At 45.2% G+C, this 16,785-nt stretch overlaps 1 protein-coding gene across 1 annotated transcript in view; it reads right to left on the minus strand.

Annotated features, from left to right (window-relative positions):
* LOC126188367 (atrial natriuretic peptide receptor 1-like) overlaps positions 1 to 16,785 on the minus strand; it is a 362,237-nt gene that overhangs the window by 254,543 nt on the left and 90,909 nt on the right. The window contains exon 5 of the mRNA XM_049929966.1: positions 11,454 to 11,586. Within this exon, the coding sequence (XP_049785923.1) occupies positions 11,454 to 11,586 (133 nt within the window). The remainder of the gene's footprint in view (positions 1 to 11,453; positions 11,587 to 16,785) is intronic.

The raw sequence follows: 16,785 nt of genomic DNA on the forward strand, positions 1-16,785 counted from the left end.
ATCGTTGCTAGTCTGCGCTTGACCGCGCGAGACGACAGTAGTAGTCGAATACAGTACAGTAGTGTGTGTGGAGCCGGCAGAGCGAGTAGTGGTTGCGAGTTGCACTCTTGTCTGCAGTAGTAGTCAGTCAGTAGTTGTGAGTGAGGAGTCGGCGGGCGTCGACATGGGTCTCTGGTCACGGTTCTGGACGAGGTATATTGTTATCGAAGGTAATGAAGCAGCATTGCGCTCAGCTAACAACATATGTTAATTGTTATTAATTTGTTCGAGAATTGCCCCAATAATAATTTTCTTTTAAAGTAACTGTTTTAAACAAAAAGATTCATTTCAAGTTAAATAATATTTCCCATGCATTCCCTCCAAGAATCAAAATTAAACATGGGCCAGCATTGCACGGAGCTGTGCCGAAAAATAAGAGCAGATAGTGATACAGTTTTACTGAGGTAAGAATTTCGGTTTCTCTATTCAGGTTTAATTATTGCACAGGGCCGAAGGTCAGCGCAGCTGCCCTTATAAAATTTATCAGGTTCATTTTAGTGTTAATTTTGTGGGGACTTAACATTTTTTGCACATTTTTATTATCATTGACTTTTATTACTGTGGGGAGTTTACATTTGGGCCATTATTATTCTTTAATTTTGCAACGAGGTTACGCTTGGCTCATTTTTATTATTCACTTTTGTGGGAAGACACCATATGGCACAAGTTTTCATTATCATTGACTTTTAATTTCACACAGGGAGGTTACAAACATTACAGGGTCTGACCGACCGCCATGTCACCCCCTGCCAGTGGCGTCACTGGATGCTGCATGGAAGGGCATGTGTTCAGCGCAACGCACTACCGGCTGTCGGGTTTCTTGACTTTTGAGCACTACTAACCGTCCGAGTAACTTCTCAGTTGGCCTCAGGAGGCTGGGGGCACCCTGGCAGAGTCCTTCCACTAAAGAAAAACTCCTGACAGTACCAGGAATCGAACCTGGGTCGTCTGTACGACAGGCAGCTGTGCTGACCACTCAGATACGGGAGAAAGCAAAACATTATGACCGCCTGCTTAATGGTGTGTTGGTCCACGGTCGCAACGAAGTCTAGCAGGGATTCTGCGTGGCATAGATTAGAAAAATCCTTGGCAGGATTTCAGATGTATGCGGCACAAGGTCCAGCGTTTCCTGTAAACTTTGTGGCGTGACTTGTGGTGTGGATCTGGGGCTCGACAGCTTCCCATATATATTCCACAGGACTCGGGTCGGGCGCATTTGTCGGGCAAGAAAATGAGTTCACTGCCATGTTGCACTAACCACTGCAACACCATTATGGTCTCGTGACATCGACAGTTATATTGCTGGAGAATGTCATCGCTCTCGAGGAAGACATCAAGCACGACTGGATGCAAGGGGTCCGTGAAAATGTTCATATGGTCCACAGCTCTCATAATGCCTTCAATAACTAACACATGTCGCTTGGAAGCCCAGGTGAATGTCGCCAGCAGTATAATGCTGTCCAGCACAGGCCAGTGTCCTTAGCACGTGTTTCGAGTAGATGTTCGCCTAGATGACGGCGTATCCATGTACGAGCATCGAACCTAGTGTAACGAGAAATGTGATTCACTCCAACAGGCGACACGTTTCCTTCGGCGCATGGTCCAGTCTCGATGATCCTGAATCCACTGCCATCGTAGCTGACGATGGCGTGTGTCAACATGGACCAAGGATGGTCTGCTGCGGAGCCCTATGTTCAACACTTTAGTCTGAACAGTGTGCTCCGAAGACCTTGTGAGTTATGCAGAATTGCACTCTGTCATTAGATGTGCCACACATCGCCAACTATCCTGGTTTACAGAGCAAGCAAGGACTTTGCAAGAACCCTCCACTCGTAATAAACCTCCAGACATGTCCCAGTTTAGCCATGAGTCCGTAGATGGAGGTATAAGGGGCGTACAGTGTAACTGGCCACCTCTTTGCTACACGGGATTTGCGGTAGTTAAGCCATTCCGTCCTTGAACTGGTGAGCAGTCGAACAGGAATTCCTCCTACCTAATCTGTGGCGATGCTCTAGTAGTTTTATGTCGCCTTGCAGATCCGCAGCAGCGCCGTTTGATTCTGAAAGTGCGATACTACTATCCATGTTACGTAATGAAGCGGGAAGAAGTTTCTTGTGCTAGTAAATTTTACGTGGGATGCTATTATGGTGCGTTAAGAAACATCTTAAAATAAACTTGTTCACTCCGACTATAAGCTAACTATTAACGGTACGAGAGTGTGGTCTACCGCATGACTAGACCAAAAGCCATCCTATCGACGACTGTCGATTATGGTGAACAGTCTGCAAACTGAACATACATTCGGTACAGTCGTATAGGATCGAACATGTTCGATTATGTCATGGTTATTCATTTATTTATTAATATCAATATTTCCTGGCATTGTGAAATTACTGAAAGATACTATTTATGACCCATAGACTCCTCTTAACGTCTGAGTGGCTACTTCAGTTAGCAACATTTATTAATAACAATTACTTGATTCGCGCCATACAAAATGTACTTTCCCTATTTATCTCACCAGAGATTTCTGCAATGGCACCTCATCCCACTGGCTCTCAAAGCATCACATGGCTAACGGCCTATGCTAGCCAATGTGGGAAACCACCGCTCGCTCCTTACTGTGTACGTGCTGGAGCACTGATACATTCACTTCACATATGTGAAATAGCAAAATTCCAAATAAGGTAGAATGCTCTCCGCAAATAAGGGGTAACTTACAAACTCCACGTTCTGTGATGAGGCTGGACGTCCAACATCTAGTTGCTTGCCGCTTGTTTCACCATCCTTCATCCATTTTCTACAGAAGGTGACGGCAGTAGTCCGCGAAAAGCCGACCAGCTCCGCCTTTGACGAGTCGCTCGTTCGCAGTCACCGAGCCACAACAACAGCCCTCTGAATCTTCCTGGCACATTAAAACTGTGTGACGGACGGGGACCCCGACCTGGGACCTTTGCCTGCTGCACGCAACTGCTACACCGACTGAGCTATAGGAGCAGGACTTACGACCTGCCCTCACAGATTTACCTCTGTCAGTAACTCATTTACTTCCTTCCAAAGCACTAGGCAGATTGCCCGCTATCTTGAGGCAGTTTGAAACGTTCTTCATGATATCTGGTACTATCCGCATCACTTACAACGTATATGAGCGCTGTTGCTTACGGACTTGCCTTCACAGCAAGTTCGTCGCACAGGCCACCATGGTGCTGCGATTCCTGGCGTCCATTCTATTCACAGATGGGGCTATCTTTACCAAGGATGGTATCGTCAGTCTACAGGACACCCACATGTGGGCTATATAATTCTCGTGGTTTGATGCTAGCGAACCTTTAGCTCCAGTTCGGCCTCATTGTGTTAGCAGGGTTTACTGACGACCACCTCTTGGGGCATCATCCTTCCACAACGCGCCACAGGGGAGGCATAGCTGCCATTCCTGCGGTTGACACTGCCTCCCCTGCTGGATGATATGCCTTTGGCTGTACGAAGGATAACATGGCTATACTTGATTGATGTAGCATGTCACTGCCCTCTAGAATGTGATGCCAAAACACTAGCACGGGCAGAAGATTCCCACTCGCCTGGTGTGTTCTTATGGGTTCTTTCCATCACTGCAACCTACACTGTCAAAGATCTTTTACCTCCAAATGGGTATACATTCCTCGCAACACACTCTCGGGCCATGTCCACATAAGTGTTTAATTTTGTTCTTTCATTCCGCTGCCTGTTTTGCTTCTCGCTAACTCGCTGTTAGGTTGTTTATTGAGCGCTTGTTTCGTTTCTGAAGTGTCAGTCTTTTATGTTTATATTTTAGTTTTTCCAGTAATTTTGAAGTTTTTCTGTACTTTTGAAGTTTTTTCCCGTTATCAAGTTTTTTTCCTGTTATCACATTTTTTCCTGTTGTGTTTTCCAGTTTTTTCCTGTTATATTTTCCAGTTTGCATTTTCCAGTTTTTTCCTCTTGTATTTTCCAGTTTGTATTTTCCAGTTCTTTCCTTTTGAATTTTCCAGTTTCTATTTTCCAGTTTTCTCCTGTTGTATTTTCCATTTTTTCCCGTTGTTTCCAATTTTTACATTTTCTACGTGTATCCAGTACTTCACTGACCTCTTCCTGCATTTTGACCTCATTAGCAAAATCACCCTGTGTATTTTCTGCACCGCGGCCCGTGTGCACAGCGCCAGTAGGAGTCATTCAGTCCAGTGGTGTGCAGTGGTCACAATATTTTGGCTCATCATTATATGCTGGGGGAAGTAGTACTTTTCCGAAATCTTTCAGGAAAGTGGTGTTCGTGCAATTTTGTGAATAACATGATATGCATTCGAAGCTGCAGATATCGACAACCATCAGCGGCAAATGGAATGACAACAATGAAAATTTGTGCCAGACCGGGACTCTAACTCGGATTTCCCGCTTATCGTTACTGGTGGCCTTACCATTTTCAGGTTTTTTTTATCTCGTCTTGTTTGTTGGTGTTCGTTGCATTTTTTCGGGCGGACGTCCCATGGCGCCCATTCAAGTTCAGCGTTGATCCATCCACTAGAGGTTTTATTACAGAGGGCAGCTAACGCTCTGACTGAACACGCTGATCTACTGTGCCAGCGGTTTACTGATTCATGGAAAGCTGCTTTCATTAAGGTTGATTTGGGAGAGGTCATCGTCCCATCGGATTACGGAGGGTAAGGACAAGGAAATCGGCTGTGCCCTTTCAGAGGAACAATGCCGGAACTGCCTGAAGCGATTTAGGGAAATCACAGGAAACCCAAATCAGGATAACCGGAGCGGGTTTGAACCGTCGTCCTCCCGAATGCGAGTCCAACGTGCTGCTGGAGGAAGTAATAAGTTCCCGAAACCATTGAGGAAAGCGAAGGCCACGGAATCTTGTGAATAACATGAAAAATATTAGAAGTTGAAAATATTGTCATCCATCAGCTGCATAGTGGAATGACGGCAGTGAAAATGTTTGTCGGGCTGTGATTCGATTCAGGATGTCGCGTTACCATTATGCTATGCAAGCACGCTCCACGCCCAGACTGAAACTGCTATATGTTGTGAACCGTCGTATTTTGTGAATAACGCTCTCCACGATACACAATGTCGCTCTTGTAAACCATCGAGCGGCAGTTCCTTGAACTTTTCTGTGACCCACTCACGCTGTTAAAAGAAAAGAAAAACATTGATGACGAGTGCAGCTCTCCCTGGAGTCTATTCTGCCTCTGACGTTAATTGGACGTGTTATGGGCTGCAGACCCACGAACAGTACTCAAGAATTGATCGAACTGTTATTTTGTAATTCATCTCGTTGCTTAGGATTCTTCAAATAAATCCGAGCCTTACCACCACTCAATTATTGCGAAGCAGTGCTCCAGGCAGATTTCAGAAACATTTCTATAAAGTGCTTTCAGATGATTGTCAAAGTAAACAATCACAGCACCATTTTCAGAGACTGAATAAATTAGCTCACGAGTATAATTAAAAAAAAAGCCGTTTTATAAATTGTTTCCATTAACAGACCAGCAGAATATTACTGTTAGTGTATGATTTTCAGTGCATAACTGCAGAAGAGGGCACTTCCTGCATTAACACAGAGAAGTGCATTTTTTTAATAACTACGACATTACGAAACTTAGCTGTGTAAGACGTACAGTTATGAAAAAGACAGTGTAATTACTATGGAAGAAACCTTAACTTCATTCACAGACTTTTGACCAAATGTTTATCGGTGTAAAGCAGTAAGAGGAATTCATTCATATACACTCCTGGAAATGGAAAAAAGAACACATTGACATCGGTGTGTCAGACCCACCATACTTGCTCCGGACACTGCGAGAGGGCTGTACAAGCAATGATCACACGCACGGCACAGCGGACACACCAGGAACCGCGGTGTTGGCCGTCGAATGGCGCTAGCTGCGCAGCATTTGTGCACCACCGCCGTCAGTGTCAGCCAGTTTGCCGTGGCATACGGAGCTCCATCGCAGTCTTTAACACTGGTAGCATGCCGCGACAGCGTGGACGTGAACCGTATGTGCAGTTGACGGACTTTGAGCGAGGGCGTATAGTGGGCATGCGGGAGGCCGGGTGGACGTACCGCCGAATTGCTCAACACGTGGGGCGTGAGGTCTCCACAGTACATCGATGTTGTCGCCAGTGGTCGGCGGAAGGTGCACGTGCCCGTCGACCTGGGACCGGACCGCAGCGACGCACGGATGCACGCCAAGACCGTAGGATCCTACGCAGTGCCGTAGGGGACCGCACCGCCACTTCCCAGCAAATTAGGGACACTGTTGCTCCTGGGGTATCGGCGAGGACCATTCGCAACCGTCTCCATGAAGCTGGGCTACGGTCCCGCACACCGTTAGGCCGTCTTCCGCTCACGCCCCAACATCGTGCAGCCCGCCTCCAGTGGTGTCGCGACAGGCGTCAATGGAGGGACGAATGGTGACGTGTCGTCTTCAGCGATGAAAGTCGCTTCTGCCTTGGTGCCAATGATGGTCGTATGCGTGTTTGGCGCCGTGCAGGTGAGCGCCACAATCAGAACTGCATACGACCGAGGCACACAGGGCCAACACCCGGCATCATGGTGTGGGGAGCGATCTCCTACACTGGCCGTACACCACTGGTGATCGTCGAGGGGACACTGAATAGTGCACGGTACATCCAAACCGTCATCGAACCCATCGTTCTTCCATTCCTAGACCGGCAAGGGAACTTGCTGTTCCAACAGGACAATGCACGTCCGCATGTATCCCGTGCCACCCAACGTGCTCTAGAAGGTGTAAGTCAACTACCCTGGCCAGCAAGATCTCCGGATCTGTCCCCCATTGAGCATGTTTGGGACTGGATGAAGCGTCGTCTCACGCGGTCTGCACGTCCAGCATGAATGCTGGTCCAACTGATGCGCCAGGTGGAAATGGCATGGCAAGCCGTTCCACAGGACTACATCCAGCATCTCTACGATCGTCTCCATGGGAGAATAGCAGCCTGCATTGCTGCGAAAGGTGGATATACACTGTACTAGTGGCGACATTGTGCATGCTCTGTTGCCTGTGTCTATGTGCCTGTGGTTCTGTCAGTGTGATCATGTGATGTATCTGACCCCAGGAATGTGTCAATAAAGTTTCCCCTTCCTGGCACAATGAATTCACGGTGTTTTTATTTCAATTTCCAGGAGTGTATATGTTGTATTGTATTGTATGTTAAACGGGAGCCTAGAAATGACGGAGAGGCTCCGTCCCCGCCGCAGCCACAGTGGTCTACAACCCCACGTCGACTACCGCAGTCCACTTCACCCCTCCGCCGCCCCACACCGAACCACTCTTTCAGGGTTATTGTGCGGTTCGGCCCCCGGTAGACTCCCCAAGCGAACGTGTCAAATCAGACGAGTGTAACCCCTATGTTTGCGTGGTAGAGTAATGGTGGTGTATGCGCACGTGGGGATCTTGTTTGTGCAGCAATCGTCGACATAGTGTAGCTGAGGCGGAATAAGGGGAACCAGCGCGCATTCGCCGAGGCAGATGGAATACCGCCTAAAAACCTCCACAGACTGGCCACCTCACCGGACCTCGACACAAGTCTTTCGGGCGGATTCGTACCGGGACCAGGCGCTCCTTTCCAATCCGGAAAGCCATGCGTTAGACCGCATGGCTAACTGGGCGGGCCATATGTATATTACACGAGCTTAAAATTTGTTTAAATCAGCTGCAATGATTGTACACGTGTTCTTAGTATAATTTCGTTACGTGTCAAGTACCCGTCAATGGTGTCTTGTCGTCGTCTCACAATAATGTTGTCAAAAGTAGCGTCCTCATTCTACTGTGTTCATGGTACTACTTTATTTCGGCTGGGCTAATGAAGTTTCATTTTAGAATTACGAAGAGTGCTGGTTCGACCATTAGAGTCATCTAGGTACTTCCAGGCGATGCAAAGTAGAACATGGCCATACCAGTCATAAGTTTGAAAGTGTCAATAGTCGCACCTGTCAGCTATCTTGCTTAGTTTAATAATGAAGGGAAAGAAACGTGACTGCTAAAATCTACGTTTACTGGAAGTATCGAGACCAGATTAAAAGTAACATATCTCTTACGGTGCGTTACTGTCCGTGAAATAAACTGTAGCACTGTAGTATTTGTGTACTACGAGAAGGGTTCAATATTAAATCCAAGATATATTTTTTTCTCAGGCAATTTCGGTTGAAAAAATGCGAAATTTGTTGTGGGACATCGTGAAATGTTCTTGCTTAAGCTCCTGTAGTTACGTGAAGTTCCGAAAAATGGTGGAGCTACACATAGCCTTCGAAATGGCGTCTGTAACGGAGGTGCCTTCCAAGCAGAGAGTTGTCATTGAGTTTGGTTTGACGGAAAACCACAGCATCTCAGATATTCACAGGCGCTTGCAGAATGTCTATGGGGACTGGCAGTGAAGAAAAGCACGGTGAGTCGGCGGGCTAGGCGTATGTTGCCATCGCTACAATGTCGCTCAAACCTGTCCGATCACCCGCGTGCGGGCCGGCCGCGCACAGCTGTGACTTATTCAATGTTGGAACGTGCGGACACTCTCATTCAAGACACACTCGTTCACCAATTGGGGCACTGAAAGGTGTGTTCCCTCTCTATTCGTTGCCATCTAACAGAATATCTCTTACCTCCTGACGTCCATCTGTTTGGCCTAGTTTAGCATACAGTCCATGGGAAGCAGTACATGGACGATGTGGAGACTATTGCCGCAGCAAAATTTTGGCTCCGATTACCTTTAGAAAGCGGGATACAGACCGACCGTGTAAGGTAGCGTAAGTCCTTCGCATTTAACGGAGATTATGTCGAATAATAGGTTTTGTAGGCAGAAGAGTGGGGAATAATATGGTGTACTGGAATCCTGAATAAAGCCAACCTGCTTTCAGAAAAAAAGTATTGTATTACTTACTTTTACGCCCGTTGTAGGATTCAGTTCTTACCTAATTAGACTGGTCAACGCATATTTGTCTATATTTTTCTTTGCCATAGTTTTGGAAATTCCCTGGTTGTCATTCTGAAATTCTGTTTCATTAGCTATCTACTCACATTTTCACGATCGAATGAACTGAAGTTACAAGTGCGTGTCGTGTGTGGCTTTTGAATTCGGTTACGTGCTTGTCTGTACATCTCACGTTCTATTCTTAAGAATATTCGAGCCTTTGTAACAGACGACTAATGACCTCAGCAGTCGAGTCCCATAGTGCTCAGAGCCATTTTGAACAGACACTACCACAAAATTTCCGTAAATTGATATGTTCAACGATGAGTATAATAAATTATAAAAGGCCAACGGGAATTTGAGTCGTTTACTTCGTTGTTCGAACCCTCTAGATAAAACATCGTACCGGCGCTTCCTGTTTCTGTCAGATTGCATTACCTGTTCTTTTCCTCTCATTACAAGGGGATGGAAATAGGTCATGTATAGGGTAGCGCATAGATGTTCGACGATTGCGGCATTGTGTTTCTACCAATAGACTGACTGCCATGTTGCAGCACTGACAGGTTTCTCATTTCGGATTAATATGATAACCTTAAGTGAGCACATTTGAGTGTACTAAAGTACAGGGTTATTACAAATGATTGAAGCGATTTCACAGCTCTACAATAAATTTATTATTTGAGATATTTTCACAATGCTTTGCACGCACATACAAAAACTCAAAAAGCTTTTTTAGGGATTCACAAATGTTCGATATGTGCCACTTTAGTGATTCGGCAGACATCAAGCCGATAATCAAGTTCCTCCCACACTCGACGCAGCATGTCCCCATCAATGAGTTCGAAAGCATCGTTGATGCGAGCTCACAGTTCTGGCACATTTCTTGGTAGAGGAGGTTTAAACACTGAATCTTTCTCATAACCCCACAGAAAGAAATCGCATGGGGTTAAGTCGGGAGAGCGTGGAGGCCATGACATGAATTGCTGATCATGATCTCCACCACGACCGATCCATCGGTTTTCCAATCTCCTGTTTAACAAATGCCGAACATCATGATGGAAGTGCGGTGGAGCACATCCTGTTGAAAGATGAAGTCGGCGCTGTCGGTCTCCAGTTGTGGCATGAGCCAATTTTCCAGCATGTTCAGATACACGTGTCCTGTAACGTTTTTTTCGCAGAAGAAAAAGGGGCCGTAAACTTTAAACCGTGAGATTGCACAAAACACGTTAACTTTTGGTGAATTGCGAATTTGCTGCACGAATGCGTGAGGATTCTCTACCGCCCAGATTCGCACATTGTGTCTGTTCACTTCACCATTAAGAAAAAATGTTGCTTCATCACTGAAAACAAGTTCCGCACTGAACGCATCCTCTTCCATGAGCTGTTGCAACAGCGCCGAAAATTCAAAGCGTTTGACTTTGTCATCGGGTGTCAGGGCTTGTAGCAATTGTAAACGGTAAGGCTCCTGCTTTAGCCTTTTCCGTAAGATTTTCCAAACAGTCGGCTGTGGTACGTTTAGCTCCCTGCTTGCTTTATTCGTCGACTTCCGCGGGCTACGCGTGAAACTTGCCCGCACGCGTTCAACCGTTTCTTCGCTTACTGCAGGCCGACCCGTTGATTTCCCCTTACAGAGGCATCCAGATGCTTTAAACTGCGCATACCATCGCCGAATGGAGTTAGCAGTTGGTGGATCTTTGTTGAACTTCGTCCTGAAGTGTTGTTGCACTGTTATGACTGACTGATGTGAGTGCATTTCAAGCACGACATACGCTTTCTCGGCTCCTGTCGCCATTTTGTCTCACTGCGCTCTCGAGCGCTCTGGCGGCAGAAACCTGAAGTGCGGCTTCAGCCGAACAAAACTTTATGAGTTTTTTTGCGTATCTGTAGTGTGTCGTGACCATATGTCAATGAACGGAGCTACAGTGAATTTATGAAATCGCTTCAATCATTTGTAATAGCCCTGTACTTGCAGACGAACGTTGGTTTCATGATAGCCCACATATATTAAAATAATTCACCCACACCTTCACATTAGGCAGTGCTAGTTAGAGAGTGTGAGAATCAGGATTGGTATCTAGACCCTTAAAAGAAAGTTGTACACTATTTTCGTACAAATTTTTAGGTACTCATTGTTTGCGAAATTCATAACTTTCTGAAGCCACTATTAAGGGTTTTTCTTCTCCTCCACAGGTAATTGAGGTTCCTCCAAAATAACTGGCCGTTGTGTCCGTGGAGAAGGTACTTTCGTGACCTTTGTTCTTTGTGGACCGCAGTGGAATATATCTTTTAATGACACGATTATTATGAATAATAGCCAGCAGTGTAGCTGGCTATTATTCACAATAAACTTCCGTGACTGTTTCTTAAAGTCTTTTTTCTCTGCAGTTCTTGCTCACAGGGACATGGCATGGTGTTACAGGTGAGTCTCGTCTTACTCACAGACAAGCTGGAGGAGCTGTTGTACTTACACAGGTCCGGACACAGTGATCCATCGTACGCACACTGAGGGCTGTCCAGTGGTGGTTCCGTTCGGCCACCTGGCCAGTGTATGCTTCTGTGCCGGACGTGGTGCAGTACACCCCTGCTGTAGTGAACCACCGTCTGAAATACAAGTGGAAGATTAGAGGTTAAACAAAAACATGGCAAGTTAGCGATAGGCAGTTTTAAAACTAAGAAGAGTAAGACAAGCCACCGAAACCGGAAGCTTATTCTCAATGTCCTACTACTTTATCATATTTTCAGAAATTACAAATTTTTTATGATATCAGTCATGGGAAACATACATACACATTATAGACACCATCTGATCAAAAGGACCTGGACAGCTGTTAATGGACGTTAACATGCGCCGTGTTCATCCTTTGCCTTTATAAGGCTTGAACTCCACTTGGGATACCTTCAGTGAGCAGTCCGTGTGTCTGCGGAGGAGTGGCAGCCCATTCTTTCTCAAGAGCCAGAACTTGAGAAGGCAGTGATGCTTGGATCTGAAACGAATTTGATGTTCCCTCTCATCCCAAAGGTGACCCACTGGTTTCCGATCGGGACTGTGGGCAGAGCAGACCATTTTAGGAACCTATTGCCTATCAACCTTTGCGTCAAAGATGCAGCACTATGAAAAGGTACATTGTCATGCCGATGCAAACAATCATAGACTTCGAACTGTGCATCTACTGTACACTGTACATAGTGATGTAAAATTCTTTCATATCCTCCTTAGGCGCAGTATGGGGGCCAAACCCTAATCACGCAAGACACACACCTAAAATAACATCATTTCCTCTATAGCTCACAGCTGGCACTGCACACGATGGCATGTGGCGTTCTCCAGGCATTCGCCAAACCTAAACAGTTCCATTCGACTTTCACAGGTTACAGCGTGATTTTTCAGTTCAAGTCACTGGTTTCCAGACATTCACTGTCCGATGACGCCGCTCTTTACATTACCTCAAGCGCGTCTTAGCACTGAATGCAGAGATGTGTGGCCTATGGGGAGCTGGTGCAACATTATACCTCATTCTTTTTAACTCCCTATGCACAGTCACTGTGCTAGCCGGACTGCTGCTAGCACATTTCGAATCGCGAGTAATTCCTTTCGCTGATTCCATGTGACTTTTGCAACCGCTCTCCGCAACGCCCAACGATCCCTGTCCGTCATTACGTGAAGTCTGACTGGTCTTTGTTTAGTTCTGGTTGTTCCTCCGAATTTATTCGCGGTTTTCAGAAAGCTGATTTATTCGAACCAAACTGACGCCGAAAACATTAGTAATCTGTTTCGTGTGCGTTCCGTTAAAGTCAAAGAAGGTGGCCTCCATAATAACATAATCAGCGAAATCAGAGACTATAGCATTAGTCGCCATATACAAAGTTCGCCAGGCTGGAGGTACTTCTCGGCAGATATTTCTGGGCATCGACAAACAATGACAGCAGAAGTGAATAAATTAAACAGAGTCAGCTGTACATTACTGGGACCATCACACAATTTAACGACTTCTTTCCGTTTTGTACCAAAATCCAGATTATTTATTCATAAGTAAAATCAGAGGCGACATTAACTTAGCAGTTGATGTATTTATTTGGTTATACAGGAGCTCAGGTATTTAATTACTAAAAACCATACTTAAAAACCTGCACAAAACCTTGCAACTAGTGGTACGTTAACAACATAAGGTATTTTTGGAATTACTAGTTATTTAATAGCATGCAATAGCACAATTTTCGTTAGCAAAGAGTATCGTGTATTTTATAGTTTAAAGGTGTCCGTTGTTCTATATTGTCACGTTTTTTGTTTTTTGAGAATGCATTTATGCCACCAATTTAAAGAGAAGTAATGAGAGATATTATGAGCAAGGCAGTAAAACAAAGTACAGTGAAGAAACAGACAAAAACATGATTCAAATCTACATCAGAATGTCCAGCTGGTGATTTATTCGCCGCATCATTTCTCTTGGTGGTTAGTAGAGTCCGTGCTAATAATAATAACAATAATAATGATAGTAATAATAATAATCAAAATAATTATTCATTTTTATAACAAAATAAATAATATTTATTAGTATTAAGCACTGGGACTGAAGCTGAACAACATATACGCTTAATTAACTTACGGGATTCTAAAGCAGTATTAGTCATCATCGGAAACCACCTTAACAGTGTTTCAAACAAAGATGGAGCAAACGGATCTTTTCGTAGAAGTGTGAATTAATGTGGACTTCGGCTTATTTGGGAAAACATGAAGCTCTTGTATCCTGTACATAGCTGACCGTGCTGGAACGCCTATCGCTGCTCGTTGCTTATTTATCAAAGCATCTTCTCACATCGCCTGCTAGGCTGAGTTGCATGTAACACAACAACACGGTATGCAAAAACAGGAATATTTTATAAGCTCGTTTGTTATTTTTATATTAGCTGTTGCAATTGTTAACAAATATTAGGTAGCGGATACAAAAAACAGTTAAAGTGTAAGTACAAAGAGAAAACAAAAGGAAAGAATAACAACCCTCGAGTGTAACTAGAACCAATTTGTTGTCTGCAAATACCGACAAACAAACTGGGAGTCGCCAAACAACCGGAGGACGTAATAAAAACAGCTACCCGCGACGAAATTGAGTACCGCTGCTCACTTGACGGCACGCGAAGTTGCGGCGGAAAATCGCGGCCAAACCCTGGTACAGCACTGGCGCGAATGAAATCCAACGTGCCATTTTTCCAGATTATATAGACAGCCCGGAGAAGAGGAATTATTACTTGATATATTACGCAGAAATCCTCCGTCCGTCTTTAAACATATTCTAATAAGACACAAAAGATTTTCTGCTAAAAATGGTATTAGCTATAGGTGCATTGCCAGACCTTTAACACAGAAACATTAGCTGTTCGTCACTAGTAGAATGATTAACCTATAAGCTTAATACGTGAAGTGTCAGAGGTTCGATTCGCTGTAAACTGACTTTTAGTTCTTATTCTTTCTTGCAACAAGGCGCACGTATTATATATAAAATATACATACCTCCGCTCTGTCGTCGTGCAGATAATTTTCAACAGTACTGTAGTTGTGACTGTTCTTTGGCTATTAATCACAGAGGGATACTTGTGATGGGAGGTAAAACCAGCGGCAACATTGATATGACATCTTGAAATAATCATAATTATATAATAATTAATTAATCCCATCGCAGTCCAGCAGAAGTGTGAAGATTATCACGAATTGATTATTCACCGAGGTTTGGCCTTGATTATACGAACGACGTTCAGTTAGTAATGCAACACAACCTTTTCTCGGCCAATTTCGGTTGAAAAAACGCAGAACTTCTACATCTACATCTACATCCATACTCCGCAAGCCACCTGACGGTGTATGGCGGAGGGTACCTTGAGTACCTTTATCGGTTCTCCCTTCTATTCCAGTCTCGTATTGTTCGTGGAAAGAAGGATTGTCGGTATGCCTCTGTGTGGGCTCTAATATCTCTGATTTTATCCTCATGGTCTCTTCGCGAGATATACGTAGCAATATACTGCTTGACTCTTCGGTGAAGGTATGTTCTCGAAACTTTGACAAAAGCCCGTACCGAGCTACTGAGCGTCTCTCCTGCAGAGTCTTCCACTGGAGTTTATCTATCATCTCCGTAACGCTTTCGCGATTACTAAATGATCCTGTAACGAAGCGCGCTGCTCTCCGTTGGATCTTCTCTATATCTTCTATCAACCCTATCTTGTCGTGAGACGTCGTGGAATATTACGGCTTCAGCCCCTATGACTTCATGAAGTTCTGATAGGAGGCGGCACTAGACGTGGTGTTTGTAATTGAGGTGTGTTACAACCAGAGAACTGTTGTTGAGTTCCTTTTGGTGGAAAATCAGAGCATTGCAGGTACTCGCAGGCGCTTGCAGAATGTCTGCGGAGACCTTGCAGTCATCATCTCAACTAAGTAAACTCCGCCAGAACAGTCCATGTAGGCCCAACGCTACCGACCGACCGCCGTGTCATCCTATGCCCACAGGCGTCACTGAATGCAAGATATGGAGGGACATGTGGCCAGCACACGTAGGTAACGCGAACCTGTCCCGCCTCGCGGGTGCCGGCTGGCCGCATATGGCTGTGACTTCTGCAGTGGTGCAACGTGGGGACATTCTCATTCGAGGTGACCTACGGATCACAATCAGACACATCTCTGCTCAACTGAACTTCTCTTTTAGTAGTGCTGACACACCCGTTCACCAATTGGGATACTCAAAGGTGTGTGCCGGCTAGGTTGCTCTCCGCTTAATTAAAGACCATAAAGTGTAATGAAGCACTATATGTGCGGTATTTCTCGCAGTGGCGATGAAACATTGGTTAACAACTTCGAACCGGAAACTAACCGACAATCCATGAAGTGACGGCACACCCTCAGCAGGTAAATTCATGGCGACGGTCTTCTGGGACTCTGGTGGGGTTATTCTGTTTGTTGTCCTCTTTTCTGGTGTAAGGATCAAAACCGAGGTTTTGCATTACGCTCAGGAAATTGAAGAAAGGAATTCATCGTATTCGTTGCTATAAAAATGCAAAAGAACTTCTACATGACAAAGAAAGGCCTCTCGAAAGTCTGTGCATCTGGGAGGAGCTCATAAAGCTTCACTGGACTGTTCTCCGTCATCCATCCTGCAGCCGGAATCTCGCGTCTTCCGACTTCCATCTGTCTGGCCCAGTGAAAGAAGCACTCTGCGGGGTTCGTAGATAATGGAGAGATTACTGATGCAACTGATGCTCCGACATCGATCTATAGTGTGATCCTATGCGGCTATACAGGCCCTCCCAGTAAGGTGGTGTAATACCATCGCATTGAAGGGTGATTATTTTGAAAAATATGGTTTTGTATCCAAAAGAGTGGAGAATAATATGGAATTCTGAATAAAGTCAACCTGTTCTCCGAAAAAGATGAGTCGCATTAATTACTGAATGCCTCTCGCATAACCATTTCTGGTTAGGGGAGACTACGCCAAACACCGCGCGGGATTAGCCGAGCGGACTAAGGCGCTACAGTCATGGACTGTGCGTCTGGTCCCGGCGGAGGTTAGAGTCCTCCCTCGGGCATGGGTGTGTTAGGTTAAATAGTGTGTAAGTTTAGGGACTGATGACCTTAGCAGTTAAGTCCAATAAGATTTCACACACATTTGAAGATTTGAACTACACCAAACGAAACACCGATTTCAATGTTGCTGAAAATTACGGTTAGACATGGCTCAAAAGTAGTTCTTGTGAAAGGGTTCATGTCATTGCTCGTACCGTCCGCAGTGGACGAGCGGTTCTAGGCGCTTCAGTCCG

The sequence above is a fragment of the Schistocerca cancellata genome, chromosome 5 (genome assembly GCF_023864275.1).
Source record: "Schistocerca cancellata isolate TAMUIC-IGC-003103 chromosome 5, iqSchCanc2.1, whole genome shotgun sequence".
NCBI lineage: Eukaryota > Metazoa > Arthropoda > Insecta > Orthoptera > Acrididae > Schistocerca > Schistocerca cancellata.